This window comes from Clarias gariepinus, chromosome 27 (assembly GCF_024256425.1).
Source record: "Clarias gariepinus isolate MV-2021 ecotype Netherlands chromosome 27, CGAR_prim_01v2, whole genome shotgun sequence".
Lineage (NCBI taxonomy): Eukaryota > Metazoa > Chordata > Actinopteri > Siluriformes > Clariidae > Clarias > Clarias gariepinus.
Window position 1 is genome coordinate 9,213,414 of NC_071126.1, and position 23,727 is coordinate 9,237,140.

Here is a 23,727-nt window from a genome sequence, read left to right on the forward strand (position 1 = left end):
CACATGAATACATTCACACTTGCGAACGACAATTAGCCTAATCTGCATGTCTTTAGACTGTGGGAGGAAACCAGAGCACCCAGATAAAACCACACAAGCAAAGGGAGACTGTGCAAACTCCATTTTTGCAGGCTTGACTCCAGGACTCCATGCATGACCCTGTAGCTAGCTAACCCTGCAAATACTTTCTTGGCTCCAAATGAAAGACATATTGGCCAACACAGGTCAGTGGTTTAACAACATAATATTCACTCCTTTAAAGGATTGACATTCGATCTTTCCAGTTTGTAGGTATTTACCATTGTTATAAAACTAATCATATTGAATTCATATCTTACTTATACTTCACAAGATGTTACCTCTTTCACTCTCTTCAAATTAACTATGCTTTTTTAATAGCTTCTTTGTTGAACAATAAATGGTATTATGTGTATGCCTTTTTATGACTAAAAGGGATCCTACTCTGGCCATACACAGACAGGAGTAGCTACATGGACGTTGTCATTTTTTATGCAGATTAGGATTTTTTCCAACCTTACAGTACAATTATATGGGGTCGAAATTGACCATCCAAATTTTTTTTCTGAAGATTACACTCTTTTGTCTTTAAGAAATGAGTAGCTGGAGTAAGTATGACATAAATGTGACATAACCCAGTTTCAGTCACATGGCTTCAAGTGAGTTCTTGGAAAAGCAGCCTTGCAGCTGATTGGTCTAAAGCATGCCATCTTCAACTTGCCTCATTTTTAAGGTGTTAATCAAGCCTTGCTTTCTTGTTTGGAGTTGCTGTATGTGGAGCATGTACAGTACACCTCGGGTGATTAACAGATTTTATTTCTCCTCCTCCTCCTCCTTCTCTACCTCTTTAACCGCTGTAGTTGCTGGAGGAAGGGCACTTGTGCATGACTCACTCCCCCTGTTAACCTTTCATTCATTCAGCAGAGAGAAAGGGAAGGAGTGAGGGAGGGAGAGAGAGAGAGAGAGAAAGAGGGAGGCAGGGAGGCAGGGAGGGGGGGTTTCTGGAGCGGTTCTCCACTGGAGGGCGAGAGCTAACGGGAGTGGGCAGCATTATCAGGAGGCAGGGACACACAGAGAGGACAGCAGCTGGACAACATCCGGGCCGGGGATCTGACAAGCGCCGGATTTCCAGCAGATCCTTTAATCAGCTGTTCAGGTAAGGCACGGGGAGGTTTGCGTCATTATGTCTGCCTTGGCTTCTGGGTTTCTCTGGTGTGTCCTAGATGGAGCTGGTAGACACGGGAGGTCCGAGATCGAGTGAGGGGAAAATGTGTGTGTGTGTGTGTGTGTGTGTGTGAGACAGAGAGAGAGAGACGATGGCAGACAGGAGAGCAGCAATAATAATAATAATATATATATAAAAAAACCCTGTCTTCACTTGAGGTCTGGGTTTGTTTATTTGTTTAGATTTTTTGTTTATCAACATTTGTAGCTAAAGGTGCTAGCCCGAGCGGTTCGGCAGTGCAGCGGGAGAGATGAGGCGGCGCGGCGCGGAGGGACAGTGTGCAGGGCGCAGCAGCAGCGCCGCGTTTTATCCCGTTGCACAACGCGCGCGTGCCTTCCGTGCTATTTTTACGTTACAGCAGTCTGTGCGTTGTTATATATCTGCTTACATTAAAAAAAAAAGATCTGTATACGTTCTGGACCTTACTTGTGTTAGCTTGTAAGCTAACAGCGTGCTGTCTGCTAGCACTTACTGTACTGTATGAGCACCCAAAAGCAAAATACTGCTCATGATCCATGCAGCACAGACATTACAGACTTACCCTCAGCCGGGCATGTGGCAAATACTTACTGCTCTACTGCACAGATACTGCACAGGGTATGATTTGAACTCGATCATAATTCATCAAAAACAGCCACACATGTTTTAGTTTCCTAAATATATTGAACGCCATATTGTGACTAATATCAGCCTCTAAAGAGATATATCAGATCACAATGGTTACAGTACATGAGTTACATTAATGAAATGTACTGTAGCTGGAAGCCTTAGAGACTCTTCCCACAGGTCTGTCTGTGCCAGTGCAATAGTCTATGTACTATAGCTGCATGTAAACACTGAGCATGGACTGAGCAGTTCTGAACAGAAATTCGGGGCAATTTGCACAAATCAAAAGTTGCACTTCCATCTCACGTTTTGGTGCTTATTCCTTCATGTGAAATTGGTTAAATGTGGTTAAGATTAACAATTTACATTTTAGATCATAAGATAAGATAAGAAGTTTGCATGTGCTTGGTGAGTTTCACCTGGGTGGTCCGGTTTTCTCCCACAGTCCAAAGACATGCAGATTTGGATTATTTGCATTCCCAAATTGCCTGTAAAGTGTGAATAAGCATGTAACCCCATCCAGAGTGTAGATCACCTTATGCCCTAAGTCTCCAAGCCTCCCTCGACCGGTGTAGACGATAAGTGAGTGAGTGAGTAGATAACATGACCATCTTGAATCATAAGACTCCCAAGTAATTCTCATTTAAATTCTAAACACATCATTAAGCATGTTTATTTTAAATTTTTTACAACTATTAACTTTCAATTCAAATAACAGGTGGCACATTTTCCACTGAACTTGACCTATTATTTACTTATTCCTATGAAACCCTATTTAGTAGTTCTTGTAAATTATGCAGTAACTTCACTGAAATTAATAGAAAAGGTGTGTCTCATTAGAGTAAAGAAGAGACTTGTAAGGACATGAAACACGGAATGTAATTACTAACAGCACAACTATTGATTCTATTTGATGTGTATGCACTGACATTTGAGGACTGCCGTTATATAAAATATATGCAAAAGATGTGACAGCCCCATTCCTTTATTGCTACTGGCAGGTTTAAATGATCATATTTTTCGTATATTGTTACAGTCCGAGGTTTTTGCTCAGTCACTTGATCCGTGGTTCATGAAAAACGTATGCGTTGCTAATAAAAGAATAAATGTTAGTACATTTCCTGCGAAATTTGTGAATACTAGTGCCTGCAAAGTCATATGAACAGCGACGACCGTTTGTATAATACAGCACTGTTGATACTACGCTGTTGTTCAAAGTTACTGTTTACAGCTCTACCAGTTCTACAACATACTATTTGTGTGAATATTTGCACCTTGGATCTATGTGAAGTGGCTGCAAGTCAGAACGCATTTATCTGCTTTATCAAAATAAACAGTGCATTACATTGAGGCCTCAAATAAGGCCTTGATGAAGACTGTAAGGATATTTTTACTTGATGGATCAAAACATGGTGACTCATAGTCTTTTTTACTATAATTTGTCTGAAACAGCCTGAATTTTTATAAAAATGTCTTCAGAAACTGTGTTCCTTAAGTGCCTGTTGTCCTTGGCTGGAAAGCAGACAATAAAGCTAAAACTTAAATTTTTTTTCATTGTCAAGTTTCAAATAAATTCTGGTTGCATTCAGATTTTTTGGAATTATTATTTTTTTGTTAAAAGTTTCAAATGAACTATCGCTTAATTTCTTTTGAAATGTATTCATTATATTTTTGTTTACAGGAAAAGAGATGCTGTTGTACCAGTAACAGTTGATGCAGCACTGGTGAGTTTACAGGTTTTTTATTCAGGTTAATAATTAGGTGGCTATATGTTTCAGGCAGTGTTCATTGATTTGATTTTGCATCAAAGAAAATGTACGAAAAAATGCTTTTAAAAAAAAAAAAAAAACTTGTTTTATAACTTAGAAGTTTAACAGGCATTTATGTTTGGCTTGACTGAAACCTTTACAGATAGGCAATCAATTGTTGTACAGTCAGGGAAGCTTTATGGAACCATTTAGGATGCAACCTTTTTTCCCCTAACATTGTGCATACAAGGTAATCAAAATTATAAAGTGATGCTGCTCAGTCCTCCATTCTTCTCAGTGAGCATGCGACACTTATGTGGCACATACAAAATAGGCACTTTGTGATGTCTTGAGGTGCAGATCTTTGCCATGCTTATGTACAGACAGACTAAAAATAGACCCTCACATGGGCGGTTTTCTACAAAGCGTGAGCAATTTAATCTAATGTGTTATGCACGGTGACATGGCTTTTAACCTGTCCAGCAATTCTTATATGCTTTACTGCTTTGTTGGTTTTCTTATAGCCTTTTTGGGGGGTTTGGTTAATGCGACGGCACTAAAAAGCTGCCAATAGATTGTGTGCAGCCGTCTCCTGCTTGTCTGTCTCGCTGTATGACTGAACACAAGCCCTGCTCTAATGCTTGTTAAAGGCTTGGTGTTGCATACCAATCGCAAGGCCTGGGCTGCCATGGGCTCTGTGATTTTAAGATGCTGCTGTAAAATTTGTCAGCTGCAGCATTGCTGAATGTAATGTATGTGTTTTGCATGTTGTATGAGGCCTTGTTAGTCAAAAAGACAAACTGACTCACATTTAACTGCCAGGGTAGAATTTACACTTGTGCAAGGCTGAGTTAAAGGCCATGTCTGTTAGTTTTCTGTATGTAGTAAAACCTTTGCAGTATTTCCAGACGTAAGTGATATTTATTCATACGTGGTTTGTACACATTTGGCAGTAATTTATAGACTTACTTGTTTTTGAGGTATTGAGGTTTGGATTAAACCCATTCATTTTAAGGGTCCAGTGAAATTTGTAAATTATACAATTATACAAGTGTATAAAGTCTTTTTTCATTAATTGATTTCTTTTATTTCTCCAATGACCTCTGACCTGGAATCCCCTTTATCATACCAGTACATACTGTTCAGGACTCATCTCTGTCAGGAACACAGGAATGTATTAAATGAATTCCGTTCCTGGACTGCATATATGTTTCTAAAAATACTTAGGAACAGTGCAAACCAAAAGCTATTATCTGCTCTTTCTAATTCCCCCCCCACCCCCCTCTGAAAACACATCCTTCTGTTCACATTCACTCAACCTGGGCTTCAAACCACTGGTGGCAAGGCTGCATGTGAACGTAATTTGCTCTTTCAATTAAACTGTCGACCTTTGTTTCATAACACGAAATCAGACTCCCTAAGATCCTCACTTGTGGATCCGTCATGTTCGAGACAGATCTCAAAATCTTAAGATCTTAGTAGAGTAGGTGGTTTTGTTTTGTGACCGTTGTATAAAGTGAAAGTACGCTGAACAAAGCTTATGTTTAGACAAAGGTTTGTTTAGACAGGGAATGAAATATATATGAACCTTCTCCATTTCACAGCAGGGTTCGAACATTTAAGGCAGTTCACTGTATCTACCCCATTAATAAAGTACCACTCATATCCATATTCAAGAAAACTCCAGTTATTGCATTATTTAGGTTGGAGTGAATGTTCCCTGGGGTGAAACTAATAGAAAACACTACATACCCCTGGTGTACTGCAGAATCCCCTAGAGTCCTTAGTGTGCTTCTAAGCCTTTCTAAGGGTTTATGTCTGTTCTACTGTTCTGTTTTTCTTTGTGGGTTTCCTCCCACTTCGCAAAAACAGTGTGGTAGGTCGGCTAAGCTCTATAGCCTCTGCACCTCAATGTGTGTGTGTTAAGAAACAACAACAAAAAAAAGCCCTTACTCTGGATAAATTAACAGTAAGCTTTCACCCTACAATAGCCTTAGACTCAATAATTAATGTTCCAGACACAAAATATGTTCTTGCTTCCTTTACCCAAATCACTTTTGTTGTATATGCACTTTTATCAGTTTGCCCTAAATTGCCTCCAAAAAAAAAAAACCTGATTATGAGGAACCTTAAGATCTGTAATTAAAAATGAAGTAAATATAATCATGTCACGCATTTTGTGAGAAGCTTTGGTTTCTAAAGCCACACATACATTTGGACATCTTCTGTCCACAAAGGCCAGCCATTCTCGTGATGTAATCATAGGCAAATTGATTTTGTAGTACGAGTGGAATAAAAAGCTTTGGGATACATTTTAGTACTTCAGAGTTCACCTGACTCCATAGTTTTAAAATTCTTTATACTGTAAATACATACTGTACAGTAAATACAAAAATAAAGCATTAAGATGACTGCATTCATCCTTAGAGTGTATGAATAACTAAGGGAACTATAAAGGAAAGCCATCATGAGTGCCGGACCACTGTGTAACAGGATTTCAAAATGCTAACTGCAGTCCTTATATACTGTAGAAACACTGCTGTGTCTTCGCAGGACAGTACATGCCAGAATTTAAGTAGCAGTCAATAAGGGGATGCGCCTTCTGTATGAATGTGAAATGCCTAGATAAGAAAACCACATGACATGACGACCACATGACATTACTTGTAGGAAAATCACATTGCTTGTTAATTTTGCTGCTGATGGAAACTTCATGACGCATTTCACAGACTGGGCTATTTTAGTAGTCTGCTATCACACTATTTAATATAGAGCAAAGTCTGCATGGTTATGTTGGGGAATGAAGTGAAAGGCCTACCTGTCACACAGTTATGTGGGAAAACAAAACATTCATAAAAACAGTCTGACTGTCGAAGCATAGAAGGTTGAGGGTTTTTTCCTCCCAGCATCACTACGCCTTACAAACTGCTGCGCCTGGTGTGAAGAGTTCGATTAATATTTCTTTGGGTTTTGTTATTTAGCAAGCTCTCTATGGATAAATATTTAGGCAGGTAATGTTTATAATAATCCATAAAACTATTTTGAACTCCCTGATAATTTATTCTGGTGTACACTTGGGAAGGGATGGGTAAAGCCTATTAGAGGATATTGTGCCTTTTTTTAAACATGTCCACTATTTAAAAATGACATCATGAATATTTGCTTTATTTAGAATTAATAAGTAAAATAAATAACTAAAGTAAGTAAAATAAATAAAAAATTAACATTCTTGTCTTAGCATATATTATTCACAGTGACACCGATTAGACAGAAAGTAAAAAAATATATAAATGAAATATAAATGTACACTAATTATTTTCATAACTTATTTATTTGTGCATCCATCAGTTTAACCCTAAGCTATTGTCTATTATCAACTATTAATTATTACATTTTATAAACTTAAATCATAAACTATCATGATAATAATAATAATAATAATAATAATAATAATAATAATAATAAATAATAATAATAATAATAATAATAATAATAATTATTATTATTATTATTCCTAGCGTGTCCTATTCTGGATTTGTGATTTCTATAATAAAAATAATAATAATAATAATAATAATTATTATTATTATAGAAATCACAAATCCAGAATAGGACACGCTAGGACACACCCTATTCTGACTATTTTGTATATTGATTGGCTGTCATGGCTCAATCACAGTGAATTATTCAACACGCTTATGTTAATTAGACCTCACACTAACATATTAATTAAAGCCATGGACCAGATACAGTGAGGTTTTTAAATGTCCCTTGGATGGTCAGTGAATTTGAACACCTTGTAAAATAAGGTAGATTTTTTTTAACAAAAGACACTGGACAAGGTACAGCTCTTACCTTTTCTGTGCTAGAAATTTCAAAAATCACTCTACATGGAAAACTATTTTACGGAAAAGGAATTGAGGAAAGGGACATTACGTGACCAAGTTTGCCCATCACTTTGTAACAGCAGGCATTTTCTATCACATAAACATGCCTAAGGTAACTAACGACTCCACAAACCTCCACCATTGTATAAGGTCAGACGTACGGTAGCACTGCAGTCTCAGCTTTCTCCTCAGTCAAGGTGAGTATGATTCTAAGGAAGACAGAGCATGGCATTATGAGTATTCCATAACCTATATTATAAATCATTTATACCCAACCTTATACATTATCTATATCGGTACATTGATTGCACTGGGTATTTTTTACTGCGTAAATACCCACAGAACCCAGAAATAAAGCACCATATACAGTACGGTACGCTACAATATGCACTACTGTACAGTCTGAAACCCACAAGACAAATCAGGTTTCACAATAGGTATCTCTTAATATGTACATAAGGTATAAAATGTTAAAGCATGTTGTTTGTGGAAAATAATGAACCTCAGGAGGGGACAATAATAATACCACCAATCATATACACACCACCATACAGCTGATGATTCCCAACCTGTTTTGTCCTATTATAAGGCCAGTCCCTGTACCTAAGCAGTTTCAGAGCAGTGAGAAACAGGGCAGATGTTCAGGCTGGTGATTAGTATACTGGTTATACTGAATGCTAAGTGGTTGGAACAGACGAGAGGGGAAATGAGGCTGCTGCTGAGGTTGTTACATAAACAAGCAATTTTTAAACCGTATCTGTACCGTAGGCACTTTGCAGCCTGCCACAGTAAAAACAATTGTTTCCTTTCCTTTAATTTAATCCACATACTTTAATTTAATAGGAAGAAATGAGTGGTTGTTCGAGACTTTTGCACAGTACTATATGTTAGCAGTTACTATAGAAACGTAATGCATTAAAAGGAAGCTGTCATTTGAATTACATCTTGCACTACTGTCAGAGCCCTGCTGTTATAGCAAATGAATAGTTAAACAGTTTTAGCTCTATCACTTTGATTAGTTAAAAAGGAGAAACCCCACAGGGCCAGCTTGCCACTCGTGCCAAACCTGAAGGGTTCGAGTAGTTACAGCATGAGCCGCACATCCTACCCTCACTATAGCACAGTGATAATGGTGACTACAATAGTCTGTGTATTCTCATAGTTTTGTTTTGCTGTAAAAGATTTGCCAAAACCATGGAGACTCTCATCAATTTTTTATTTCTCATCTGGGTCTATGCAAAGAGCCCCTCACCAACACACAGACACCAAATGATAGGGATTTTGACTCAGCTTAGTCACGTGCATGCAAGTGCTGGCGTGTGTGAGCCTGAACAGTCCACTGAAGCTGGCCCTCAACACCAAGCTCCCACCTGTCTAATGAAATTTGCTAATTAGGCAGTGGGGGGGATGGAGGTGTGCAGTGTAGAGAGATTGAAAAAGGCACTGATGCAGAATTAGACAGTGAGCAGCAGACCTCATTTCTGCTGCACAAGGGACGGACGTAGTGACGCAAGCACCAGGGGAGCTTCGCACGTTTCCCCCCTCACTGACAGAGACCACAGCAGAGGAGCGTTTTACTTCCTACGCTCTCTCGTCCCTCCAGAAAGTCTCTCCTTAAGTTCTGTTCCGTATAAGCTTTTCTTTTTAAACATCAAGCTATGTGCAGAGGTTGGGATTCACCTTGTGGCCAGTGATCACACAGGGTGAAGGACAGACTCTAATTATTTTTGGACTCCTGGGGTGAATTATGTGAGCAAAGCTCAGGTTACCCTTGTCACCGCGTTCACGGTTTTCGAGCGGTACATATCAGACGCGCACAGCGCTAATGAATGTTGAAGGGAATTGTCTGAGGCCGTCTGATCTCGGTAGTGTGATGAATATGAAGGTGGCTTTGGTAACACCTCTTTTTTCTTTACAGGGAACATTATTCACTATACAATTACTCCCACTACACCTTCTATGCTTTGTTTCTGCCCCATGCTATTTTGAAAGTGCTGTCTGATATTTGTATGCAATGTCCCCGGATACAGCAGATGGTTTTAGCGGTGGTTAAAACCCAAACCTGCTTAGAGCAACATGTCATTTAACTGATATGTCAATGGAATTAATGGTGGTGTATTTTTCTCCATAAAACGGGCCTTGTGCATTGTAAGTGGATACGGTTCTATTTCAGCGTTTCGGTATTACTGTACTTTGCATTAGCTAATCTATTTAAGGGAATATTTGTGAGCGCATACAGTATGATGTCATATGATGACATAAAGTCATTTCTTGTTTAAAAATAAAACCTTGTTACTGATATCTGCATGCTTTCAGGGAGAAAAGGTGAGGTTCAATCAAAAGTCAGATTAGAAAAAACTTGTGATTGCTTAGATAGAATATGGGTTTTACAGTAAATTATCACTTTCTTGATGTGACCTATTGACTTTAGTTTGATGCCCAACAAGCATGCATGTGTCATTCCCATTATTCGCTTTTTACAGACATTCTTCGATAATAAATATTTTCATCTCTGTTTGCAGAACATCCTCCCCTGCTGTCCGCGGTCATCTAGCTGTCCCTGACACAACTCTAACATCTGTCTGGTAAGACTGGGCTAAGTGTGTCTTTGAATTAATCTAGTGAATTAATCCCAGAAGGCCAAACCAGAGGCAATCTTACACAACCTATGAAAAGATTGCAAGGACAAACTTACAGTGACTGGAATAAATAATCTTCCAGCATTGCTGAGTACGTGCTGATGTGTGTAGCCGGCACGACTCTTTGTCTCATACCCAGGCTTAAGTTTTTCAATGGGTGTCAGATTATGTTGATTTGTACAGCTGTAATACTGATATAATACAATATGTAGTGAATAAAGTCTTAAGGCACATGCAAATGAATGCTATGGAGCCAGTGAAGAAAAGGGCAAGAGTTAAATAAATTACACACAACTGTTTACCAGACTGTGCCAACATGAACTGAACATTCTACACTTACTGTACAGTAATGACTGTTTTTTTCTTTTCATTTGTACTTCTGCATTTTATACCAGGGCATATTTAATGAAACTCCCCTAGAGCGACATATAATTAGGTGACTGCAGTGTATAATGCCATTCCAGCATTAATTCATATCAGTCTTCACTACATACTGCTGTAGGCCACTAATTTTAGAATAGCATACAGTTTGCTTGCAGAAGTAAGATAAGATATTTTGGAAAGTAAAGAAAATGATCATAGGTACACCTCCAAAATATAACAAACCCCTTTTTTAAATTATTATTATTGTTTTTAACCTGATGATCATGGAAACGCAGTTTAGATTCTAATGATGTTAATGATAATTTCAAATTAAAACAGGAATCTAAAAATGTTTTAATATGAGTAGAACAGATTCAAATTACATCCACATGTGATCTGTTACTAAAAAAATAAAATATGTTAAAAAAATATGTTCCCTGATTTCCATTTAATCAGGGATACATAATGCCTTACATAATGGGGGAAAAAAAACACTGGGGAACATAGAACATAGAAAAACATCATTACCACCACATGACTTGAATCATTTATTTTTTTATTTCTTATTCCTTTAACAAATAAGATGGTGGTCTAAAAATTTTCTATTAGACTTAAATTATGTGTACCATCCACTATACAAGCCCAACTGCCATAAAAGAGCTATTATAAAGGTGACAACATGTTAACAGCTTATTAGTGTATATCTGTATGTTGAATTGGCTGAGAGCACTGTCGTCGGCTGTGGAGTTTGAAAAAAAAAATCGTCAATACATACATAAAATGAGCATTAAGATTTAATAATAATTCAACTGTATTATATTTTATCTTATTATGTATAATACTGGAAATACTGTACACATAGACGGCATAATCATTTATGCCTAGTTATTTTATGCAGGGTTTACAGCATTAGCTGATCAATATCATGGGGTAACATTACAGGCAATATGTCATGCATTAATTCCCGCAGATGTGCATAGTTAATGCACTATTCGTTGTCCTAATTGTGTAATTGACAGTTATGCATGCTGAAGTTTATATTGACGTTATTGAGCCACATTTTCATGGTCTAAGTGTCTTTGCGCACACTACTGCACACTTTTCTAATGCTGTTCATCATTCATGAGAGCTACTATGTTTTTTCCTACACACACACACACACACACACACACACACACACTATAAAACATTGGGAGATATGTGTTGTTTTGGTTGTAGTTCTGCTTTTGGGAAGAAAACCCATTGTCTGGCTAAACATGGGCGCACACACACACACACACACACACACACACACACACACATAGGGATCCCATTTGGACAGTAAAGTGCTACCAGGAGACGAGTGCAGCAAGTCACGGTGCGTTGATGCAACAGAGCTCTGGCTATTATGGCTAAGCAGTCCCCTGGAATAGGGTTGCCATGGTGATGGACGATGTCAGAGCCGAGCAACATCTGTGTGGTGTTTGTTTGTCAAGAAAGGTTTTCTCTCTCTAATAAGATAAAAGGCAGAGAAGAGGAGCGAGCCAATCAAATGAACGATATCACAGCTCACCCCTGTTGTTGAATTCACTTTTTCTTTGCAGTAGAAAGAAATGTTCTTCTCAGAAAGAAATGCATGTTTGTGGAAATTATTACTTCTTCCTGTAAACACTTTTTATACTGTAGATGCGGGTATAAATATACCGCATTAACTTTTAGATATGTCATATTTACCGACACTGAGGGATTCATCTAAAAGTGAGTCTTTTAAAAGTGAGAATTTAAATACATAAACATATCTCTAATCTAATCAGAGCATCTGAACGTGCTCATGCTGCATACCTGCTAGAAAGCATATGGAGTCTTTATTCAGGCTGTGTTTGACCCGATATGCGATTGTACGTCATATCATTGCTCGCTTCATGGGCAGTCTGGGGAATTGTATTTAACCCCCGCTGCCCTCCACTTCTCTGCCTCTGTATAAGGCAGTGTTCTATTTCAGTGAATCTGGAAAATATGCTCACTAATTCTCCTGCTGCCTTATCTGTCAGAATTAGAGAGGCAGAAGCTATAAATTGCTGAATCGTTCCTTATAGGTACATATTTCAGGGGCTGTTGAGCTTTCCCTGGGTTCTGGTCATGCTTTCGCCTTGCTCTCTATCTGGCGGCGCTCGTATCCATCTCACTCTCCTCCGCTTCATAAAAGCTCACAATCAACGCGGAAATGAGGGAAAGAAATCGGATGAACCTGTAACAGGCCAAAACATTCCAGGCTATTATTAGCTGCCACAATAATATTCGCTCCCAATATTGCATTCTCCTAATGTTTTCGCTTAAAGGGTGCACGATTCGCAGACTCCCAAAATTGATCTCCTCAGCTTAAATTGAAACTTTGCCGAGTTGTTTTTCCTATAGTCTTAGACTAGCAGTGTTGAGAGGCCTGCCAGCTGCCCCTGCTCCCTCTGTTGAGCTTTGACCATGTTTGGTTAAACCTGGGCTGGTAGAACCTGGACGGAGGTTATCCTTTTGTCCTGCTAATCTACAGTACAAACCACTTCTGGGTAGTGGTTCAGCAAATAAACCCTACAAAAGAACTTAATTATATTCTGCACACAGCAGTAGGCTCACACGGGGTGTGTCCTGATTAGCTGCAAGTTTTGTATTACAGTATGTCAGTATAAAGTCCATTTCTAAGTCAACATTTTACTCTTCAATCTAAAGCGCCGTATGGAGTAATCAAGACATTTCCGAAAGTCTGAAAGAACGCCCGACTTGTCCTTCAACTCTGTTTAAGTGTGAAAGCAGTTAAGTAACAGTGTTAGTGTTACACAAACGCCGTCAAACGTGCCATAAACTTTCAGTTATTTGAGAACCCCCTGTGTTATGTTCTCGCGAAATACTGCTGATTTTATGGCCAGTCTCATGCAACTCATCCAACTCATAAAACTCTCTTTTAGTAGGTGAAGCATAAACATCCTCAGTCTTATTTCCCCTTCCAGATTAACATACTTACACGTGAACACATGGGTACAATAGTATACTTAGTGAAATAGATGTGCCAGTGCATATGCTGTTGTTAGCACACACAAAAAATGATACCTTCATGTGCGATTGTGAACAATTTATTGGTATTGTCTTGAATCAGATGGTTAATTAAAAAAGAAAGCCTGTTAACAGCAATGATTTGTATCTCCCTGATTGCATAGTAACAAGTCGCTCATCAGATGTTAGCCCATTATGCCAATAGTTTGATTTGATGCCAGTGTTAGCCCCTTATGCCAATTTGATTTCATGCCAGACTCGGCCTGAATGCCAAGCTCATTTCATGCCATTGTTAGCTCGCTGCGCCAGTTGTTTGTATCTGTGATACCATATTACCCACCCCTACTTTACTTTCTAATCCAAACCAAAAGGGGGGACCTGGTCACTTGGCGCTGTCATTCCATTCAAATTGAACGTCCTCCCTCATGGACACTATGCCAATGAGCATTATGTTTTACACTTACCCAAGTGACATGACACGAGTAAAAAGCCGAATGAGAAAGTATATATAGCATGTGTTATCAGTATACATTAGCAGTGTTTACACAGCCCAGTAGTGAGTTTATAATTCCCTGGGCTTCATTTGTCTCCAGAGCGTCGTAATGCATGTGGTTTCTCTGTCTGAAGACGCCTCTTATGTACCAAGGGCGTCTGTTTGCCTGAGGAACAGATGAAGCCTCATATGACAAAGTCAAACAGCGGACAGTTTCGCTTGCAAGAAGTGTTTTGTGTACTTGCCAGCTCTCCTACTTTCCCTCACTTGCCAAACTGACTCAGCTCACGAGTAGTAATGATGCCAGCGCTGATGACTGTAACACACACATGGTTTGTGGAAGCTCTAAAGCTTATACAGATGACGCTGGATCTCCATGCATGCCAAACACTATGTACTCTGGAGATGGTTCACCCAGAGTGACAGCAGTCCCCCCTCTCTCTCTCTCTCCCTCTCTCCCTCTCTCCCAAGCACAAGAAAAAGATATATTTGTGTAACTGGAGACATTAATTACAAACTCTTTTATGTAAGTTTCAAGACAAAGGTCGTATGCATGGGCGGCACGGTGGATTAGGGGGTAGCACCATCACTCACTCATCTTCTATACCGCTTTATCCTGTATTCAGGGTCACGGGGGGCCTGGAGCCTATCCCAGGAGGCTTAGGGCACGCGGCAGGGTACACCCTGGACAGGGTGCCAATCCATCGCAGGGGACACACACATACACTCACACATTACAGGAAATTTTGAAACGCCAGTTAGCCTAATCTTCATGTCTTTGGACTGTGGAAGAAGGCCAGAGTACCCAGAGGAAACCCTCCAAGCATGGGGGGAAGATGCAAACTCCATGCACACAGAGACGGGAATCTAGCCTGGCCGGGAATTGAACCCAGACCCTGGAGGTGCAAGACGACAGAACTAACCACATAACCATTTTTTCCCTGTGCTTGGTGGGTTTCCTTTGGGTATTCCGGTTTCCTCTCACTGTCCAAATTCAATTTAATTCAATTGTATTTATATAGCGCTTTTAACAATGGTCAGTGTCTCAAAGCAGCTTCACAAAGCTGCCAAAGACATGCATATTAGTATAATTGGCGTCAATCTGTGAATGGACGTGTGTGTGTGTGTGTGTGGCCCTGCAATGGATTGGAACCTCATCCAGGGTGTACCCCGCCTCGTGCCCTACATCTCCTGGAATAGTCTCCAAGAAAACATCAACCATAAATGAATATGGTTCTAATCTAATTTAGCTTTTATATCAGTGAGTTTCTTCATCATACCTTATATCATTCTCTTTAGATAACACATCAGTTGTATGATTACATACATTTACAATTGTAATTCTGTTTTAAGTACATAAATCTGCATTGTACTTCTTCAGACTTTCATCACACTCAGCTATTTCAAAATCATGTTTTTGAGTTTAACACTGGCTTGTGTTATTTTTACCAAACTGATTATAACATCAGTTTCATTATTAAGCAAATCCATGGTATTTTTGGGGGTTAGATGTAAGATCTACATAATGCAGGCTTATTGCAAGGCTAATATAATTAGAATGATTAATATTACATTCTACATTTTTCAACCCTACCATCTGGCTGATATTTGTGGTGACTTTAAAGTGATATTAGGCATTTTTGACCCACTGTACCCAATGTACACTGTACAAGTCTATCATAAAGACTCATTTAGGCTTAGAATCGATCATTCTTTCCCACTGCTTCTTGCTTCTTCAGCTCACAAGAATCTTATCTGACAAAACTGTATTTGTGTATGATGTGTATTCAAGTGTTTGCGTGTTTTAGAACAGGTTACATTGGTAAAAAAACAAGGATGTGTAATCTTATGGACAAGGATGCTTGAGGCACACACACACAAACAAACACACACACACACACGTCACTGTGCTTGACTGACATCTCAGTAATCCAGGTTTAAAGGAAAGCTAGCACTGTTGAATTCTGCTCTTCAGCCCAAAGCAACACCGAGAAGGCAAACATCATTTCTCAAAGATCAAGTGGAAATAAGTAATAAAAATTGATTTACAGTAAATGTGTTCAGCAGAAGGGCTGAATGTCCTGACACATCTCAGATGTTAGGTATATCCCCCACCCCCACCCCACCCCACCCCACCCTACCCCACCCGCGCCCCCCACATTCTTGATTCCAAACCAGTACGATATTTGATGGTGTCACAATATGATCTTTAGGTCACAGAAAATCATTTATCAGTGTTAGCTTTGGCTTGTTGCAGTTTGAGAAAAAAATGAAAACCATCCATTCTATCTTTCTTTCTTTATTTGAAGGTGGATTGTAGGAGTTTGTAGATTGTAAACTCTGTCATTGGTTCTTGTCTCTTCATAATAGAGCATCAGTAAATCCAACTCTGTTTACCAAATTACTTAACCTTCATTGAACCCTTGGTTGATTCGACCGTTTGCACGAATCCAATAAATAATATGCTACACTTGTGTAGGCTTCTCGTGACAGAAATGCATGATCCGCGATATCCAGCTCACTGATCACAGGTTAGAGATCATAGCAATTGTTGACGAGTCTGAACAGTTCTTAGGTGTAGCTTCTAAGTAAATAGTGCAATTCCATCGACAATTGAGCTTGAGTTTGGCACAGTGTGTAGTGGACTAGTTCATGATGTCACATGGTTGAGTGACCAAGACTCATGAAGAATTTTATTTCAGAAACATTCTGCATGCCCTAGCAAAAAACGTTGAAGAATGTGGACAAGCACTCTGAAATAATTCCCTTCTGGTATTTAGATAATATATATACAGTTAGACATAGTATTGCTCGAGAACATCAGAGACATCCATTCGGACTTTGCGTTACAGTTTACTTTGCATATCAGCCCAACTATATAATCGAATATCGCATTAAATAAATTCAGATCTGCTGTTTTTTGCTATTCAAGTCTCACTGGGTTTCATGTGGAATGTATTGAAAATGATTCAAGCACATTGTGTATATGTAGATTACACATTTCCAACAAGCATACTGTAACAAATTGCCACGAATCGCTGGATGAAGCGCTTTGCATTTCTATTATCCCTTTCATGAAAGTGCGACATGGGAAAAATCCTAATTGCATGGGTGAGTGTACTTGAAAGCAGCATTGTTTAATGGCTGTGTCATGCAACATATAATTGGTACTTTGTAAAGTCTAAATTGTAACTCATTCACAGTTTCCACACAAAGATCTGAACTAGACTTGAATAATATTGAATTTATTTCCTTCTCGAGCTTTACAAAAGCACAAGATTTTAAATTGAATCACCCAAAACCAACAGGCTTAAAAAAAAAACAGGAAAGCAAACAGTTTTATTATTTCAGGTTTAAAGTGTGTGTGGGACGGTGTAATCATTCTACAGTAATGTCAAATGAACTACGAACAAACAAACAAATAAATCAAAGTGCATGTCCACATGGCCTATATTCTATAATGGGGATGTGTTGATGGATAAGCAAACTATTAAAAAGGCGATTAAACCATTGTTTCATCACCTTTAACATGTTTTTAAATGTTAGATTCCAGATTGCATTTTAGAACTGTTTTATTTTTTAGGTCAAAACTTTAGTGTCTTTTTTACTGTCTTCCCTTTAACTGTATAAATCTTAAACGTCTTACCTTGACAGAAAGTGAGGTACGACGGGCGGGGGGGCGGTATTTTTTAAAAATCTTGCCACGTAAAAAGGCACAGCATAATATCTTGTTTTGAACCTGCTGTTCAGCAAGATCGGCTACCCCCTCCTACAGTGAATAAATGTTTAAGAAATGGAATAATAAGAGGATTAGTTCACAGTGAAATAAATAAACAACACTGTCTCGATTTTTAAGTTGTTTAGAGGTAAAAAAAAAAATGCACATGCGGTGATGTTTGCATGCAATGGGAAAATCAAAGGCAATAAGTAGCAATAATGATAATAATAATAAAAAAAACGTCTTTAGCAATGGACATTAATTTGAACTATTTGAAGTAGGTGAGTCTGGGGCCCAAAGATCCTTGCCTCAAGCAGTTTATCAATGTGGTCTTGTTCACCGTTAAATTAGAATAAGGTCATTACATAAATCAAATAAGAGGCATGCATTGTAAATGATTACACTGCATACAGATGTGTCTTTATTTGTCCATCAAATGATTTTCCTTTAGCTTTAATACTATTTGTATGCCGTGGTTTCTGATGTTGTTGTACCTTCATACTGTATAAATGATCACCTTAAATAAATCCCTTTTTGTGTTTGTTTATTTTATTTAATTGGGTTAAAATGATGTAGCTCCAGTTTAAATGATGATTGTTGTTGTGATTGATGATTGTCGTTGTGCTCCTTCCCAGGGCTGGGGATTGTCAGCATAATGGAATAAGAATATAGTTAAGACCCGATATACTCTATAAATCTTAACGAGAGCTAATGTGACCTTCCTGAGTCGTTACTAGATGATTGACTAAAAGTTTAGAAGTGCATTTTAAGTGTTTGTTTTGTTACAGCTTCCTGCTGTACTTTAATTAGTAAGTGTCTTCCTAGCTCATTTGATAAAACAGTAGTTTGATTAACAGAATAAATAGGAGACAGAAGTAAATAGAATGATTCATCCATGCTTATTAATGTGAAGTAGGGTTTGTCAAGGTGTGCCGTTATTGGAAAATAAATCAACAATCACCTCAAAAGCATTTGCCTTCCATTTTTACTACCACAATTTGTCACTCGCTCACTCATCATCTTTACCGCTTTATCCTGTATACTGTACAGGGTGACAGGGGGTCCTGGAGCGTATCCTACCCCAGGAGACTTAGGGCATGAGGCGAGTACGCTAATCCAGTACAGGGCACATACACTTACACGCACTCACATGCTCATTCACACACTACGGGCAATTTGGGAACGCCAGTTAGCCTAATCTGCATATCTTTGGAGAAAACCAGAGGACCCGGAGGAAACCCACCAATCACTGGGAGAACATGCAAACTGAATGCGCACAGACCCGAGGCGGGAATCAAACCCCGACCCTGGAGGTGCAGGCGACGGTGCTAACTTCCAAGCTGCTGTGCCGCCTCTCAATTTGTCAGCGCTTTCATTTCTTATTCATTAAAGTTGAGCTACAATAGGAACCAGAAAGCCAGATAATTTCCTTTAGGATATGAGGATATGAGGATGTAATCCTGGGGCATTTCAGAAATGCCAGTTATGGACTGAAGCTGTGTTTTTGCTCAGAGCTTTCCTTTAAGCGTTTCTGTCATTCATTTGAGAGATATGAAGAAACCAGGAGAGCTCGATATTACCCTAGAGGCCATTTTAAATGGCACACACACACCAGGGGACCTCAAAGTGTGGCCACAACTAAGCTTTGTCTTATGTCTAGGTGTTTGAGAAAACAGGATAATTTTTAAGTAAATCATTTTCCTTTACTTTCTGAGATTTTGAATATTAGCATTCATAGGTCCAGAGCTGAAACTGCTGTCTTTAGTAAATCCTTCCCCTAAGCCTTAGTCTGCTACGTATTCAACTGAATGCGTTAGACTTCTTATCTTATCTTCTCTTATCTGATATGTATTTACTGTAACATCCAAATATCATTACGTTTGTATGACTGAATATTGCCATTTTGTTCCTTACTGCATGTCTGTCCTTCGGAGAGCGATGGTAATTTCCTCCCAGTGCTCTGTTATGAGCCGATGCCAGTGGTAAAGATCATATTGCAGCTCTTGTTCTCGCACATTCTTTGTCTTTCCCTGTCTGTTTGTCTCAGACTGACTCAGCCGGTGGTGAATAGAGCTAGGTCAGAGACCAGCCAGGTGCTGTTGGCATGTCTGTAAGGATTTCATTAAGTCTGTTATTTAAGGTGCTCAGCAGTGATTGATCGAGGGTACCCCACTCTCCCGCTGAGCTAGGATTCAAATACAGAATGCATCACAGAGAACACAATGTCATCCATTAAAAGCAAGACCACACAATGTTTAAGGGTAAATCGTTCAAGCAGCCGAGTGCCTGTATGACGTTACACAATGGGCACTCGAAGAAGAAAATAAATAAACTACAAGAGGAGAGAGAGAAAGTATTGGATTGTCTTTTTTTTTGTCAGGTCGCTTCTCACTAAGTACTTATAAGGATGTGTTTAGCTTCAAAAGCATTCAAAGTGTTGCTGTACAATAGTCAGATTGATGGAATATAACCTTGAAAAGTTGTTTATACTTAATCACGGCAAGTGAAAAGACTAAAGTGTTCTGTTTTGTTCTAAAAGGTTTCTCATCAGTTCTGGATACCTGGGAAGTGACAGAACAATGTAAAAAAAAGGCTAAGACGAATGTAGCTGTTAATAGCAGGTCATTAACTTTTAAATATTTGGGTTCTTATGCGAGCGTCAAAAAAAAGTTGTGAGTGCAGGTGCAAGTGGTTAAACAATTTGTAACCACTTCAATTGATTTTAAAGGAATTACATTAAAGATCAATCAAATACAAGACACTACAATCCAAAACATATTGCTTGTGAATATTTTTCGAACTGAACATTTTTTAATCTTTATTTTTTTAAAGATTACAATTTGTTTATGTGCTACATAATTTAAAGCTATTAATAAAACAGTTTATTATGTAGTCCTTAAAACCGAGAGCATTTTTGTATTATGATGTTTTAATAAATATGTACAGTATACAGGGGTCAGGATTGTGTATTATATAGTGACAAATCCATTTCCAACACAACGTAGGCAATATGATGACATGACTTTTATTTAATTTAATCAACTATACAAACAGGACTGAGAAAAAAAATGAAAAGAAAAAAAATGGCTCACATAGGCACGTGAATTGCACAGAAACTTGTTTTCATGGTTGTTTTTGTGATTGTTTGCTAATGCCCAAAAATAGTATGAGCAGTTAATAAATTCAGCATTTGTACAGCATCATTCATACATTCTGGTGACAGTTAAATCTGTGTGTATTAAAAGTAATGATAACTTGGGTTCTATATGACATATTTGAAAACTCAAATGCAGTTTATTTCTGACACCTTCCTGTCGACCCACACGATAAGGATTGTTTTTTATTATTTTTCATTTTATATATTTAATCTGTCCCTGACCAGTGTTGTGTTTCTGGCATGGATCCGCATGACTTAAGCTTTAAGTGTTAATGCAGTAATAATAAAAAAAAAACCTGTGCATGTTAATATTGTAAAGTTTTAAGTGGGAGTTAAGAAGTTTATTTGCTATTTATGGAAGTGCCCTTGCTGTATAATGGTCAATATGTTTTCTGCTTTAGGCAAGTGACTCTATTTCCATGTAAAGTGATAAGCTGTGTTTTGTATCTTAATTAATTCAAGAGAAAAAAAAAAAACGATACTGGGGAACGACTGTCTCCCGATGAGGGATTGAGGGAATGACTTGTCTCTGGGCCATTAAACATACGACATATAACAATAAACAGAGCAAAAGCACAGACTTCTTTAGCAAAAGCACCAGGATGATTAATAGATTGAAATTAAGATCAATGACAACTGATATACTTTACAATATGATTTAACAAATTTGCTGTATTAAATTATAACAGGACTAAAAATTGTTCATATGTGCTGTTATTGGAAAGTAATCAATCTCATGTAGTAATAAATTACACATTTTCCTGTGTTTATTCCGGACTTGTTTATTCCGACTTACCCTACATACTTCCCCAGATCTAGTTCCATAGACTTTATTAGTATAAAAGTCCTCTTTGGTTTGATCTTTTATAAGATCAGTCATAAACAACTCAGCTGCAGACACTGTTTGTCCAAAAATAATTAATATTTCATGGTCAACGATACACGCATACTGCACTAACCAGTAAACATGACCGTAGAAATCTCAAAATAAGAACACTACAAAACAACAACAACAAAGAACAGAAACTGAGATGGACGTTGTGAGAGTCAGGGAGAGTAGATAAAAATGATGGTCTTTCGAATTTCTCATCTTTGTACATTTAGGGTTTTTTGAACTATCATTCATATTGCAATCCATGGGCATTGCTAGATCGCTAGACCTCTTTTACACAGGGATGTACACCAGTATTGGTCTGCTGTGTTTAAGTAAAATGTAATTCAAATTCAACTTTTAACATGCTCCTATATTACAGTGGGTTAACCATGTATTGGGGACAAAAACAAAAATCTGTTTTAATGCATGATACTACAGTGGAACTAAAGTAAGTGTTATACAGATGATCTACTTTTGGCTTTAAAACTAATTGACTTATGTAGATGGACATAAAAAATTCTTATAGCACATTTCACACATGTACCAGACTTTCAAGAAAAAAACTAATAAATGTCTGTTTTAAGAAACAGGCGGTCTGTGACCCAGTACGGTATTATGGCTAGCAGCACTATAGTAGTAGTCTATGTGCTACATGATACAATATGTGCATTTGTCCAATATTTTTACCTTCTGCATTATAGATCTGTGAGCAACCATGACGAAGTCATATGAATTCCACTGGCAGAAGCATGTTCCTGATTTCCTGCAGGAAGGTGCCGTGTTCGACAGATTCGATGAGGTAAATCAGCACGTCCCTCTTTGTCGCTAGTTAGCAGAGTTTCTTTTTCTTTTTTTTTCTTTTTTTCTTTCAGACAAACTGAATGCCCAAATTTACACACCCGGTTCAGAAGGGAATAGTTCCTTCTTTCTGCATGTAATTAAGACAATTTTGTTTTGATGACTGATTACTGCCTTGATTACTGCTTTTATCGTGCATATGAGGAAATCACATCAGATTTTGTCAAATCTTGTTATTTCATACCATTTCATACAGTAGTTACCACATTGCTCACTTGCACTCTGGGGCATTGAAAGCTCCGGTGGCTTCCAGACATGAGGCACACGTCTCCAGAGATACGTGTTCCCCCCCTCCCATGGCGTTTCTTCATTTCCCCAGCTAACTCAATCAGACCACTTAAATGGGCTGAGATGGGATTGGGCGTTGCTCTGTGCTACCCCAAGGGCAAGAGTAGCATAAACATCCAAAGATAGATACTCATCTTCAGAGCGGGAGATTCCATTGAATTTCTCATTTGGACTCAACAAGATGATTACATCTTTCGCTGCATGGAGTCAAAATGTGCTTAGTTCCATCTGAGTCAGTGTGGCATCGAGCAGAACTGTTGTTTCAGCTCAGAAGCACATCTAGCATTAAAACTGTCATTAACCCTGTGTGGTAAATGTGAAAATCAGACACGCACAGGGTCAGGTTTTGCAGTCTGGAGGCCGGAGACATTTTTTTTTTGCGGACATATCAGACAGCAATCATTTCCAGGTGGATAATTACATGCTGAGTTAAATAGCACCTTGAGCAGCCTGACACCAACTGGAGTCTGCTCTGCTGCATGGCGACAACATTGCACAGAACTCAGTCCTATTTCTCAAAATAAATGAAATTCCGAACATGTAGGAGAATAATAAAAGCCACGTCTCATTAACAGAATTGCACCGCAGGGTATGAGTCTCTTGATTAACACCGCAGATGCCTAGCCCAGGAACGAGGATGTAAATAAGACCGGGATCTCGTGGAGAGCAGTTACTGTTCATCCTGTTCCCACAGGGCGGCAGACGGTGAAGCTGTGGAGCCGGCCACCATCTTGGCTCTGGCTGCTGCCTTAAAGGACATTCGCAGCAGGGTCATTATCCTTGCTCTCGGGTGTCCACTCCCTTTAATGATACTCGAGTTTATTAGCACAGA

The 23,727-nt window shown here is 38.6% G+C and overlaps 1 protein-coding gene across 5 annotated transcripts in view; it reads left to right on the top strand.

Annotated features, from left to right (window-relative positions):
- The first annotated feature begins 1,053 nt into the window (after positions 1-1,053).
- LOC128514698 (1-phosphatidylinositol 4,5-bisphosphate phosphodiesterase beta-4-like) overlaps positions 1,054-23,727 on the top strand; it is a 70,296-nt gene continuing 47,622 nt past the window's right edge. For all 5 annotated transcript variants that reach the window (XM_053488509.1, XM_053488511.1, XM_053488510.1 and 2 more), the window contains exons 1-4: positions 1,054-1,174; positions 3,531-3,573; positions 10,007-10,069; positions 22,451-22,548. In XM_053488509.1, coding sequence (XP_053344484.1) covers positions 22,465-22,548 — 84 coding nt within the window. In that variant the 5' untranslated portion in view covers positions 1,054-1,174; positions 3,531-3,573; positions 10,007-10,069; positions 22,451-22,464. The remainder of the gene's footprint in view (positions 1,175-3,530; positions 3,574-10,006; positions 10,070-22,450; positions 22,549-23,727) is intronic.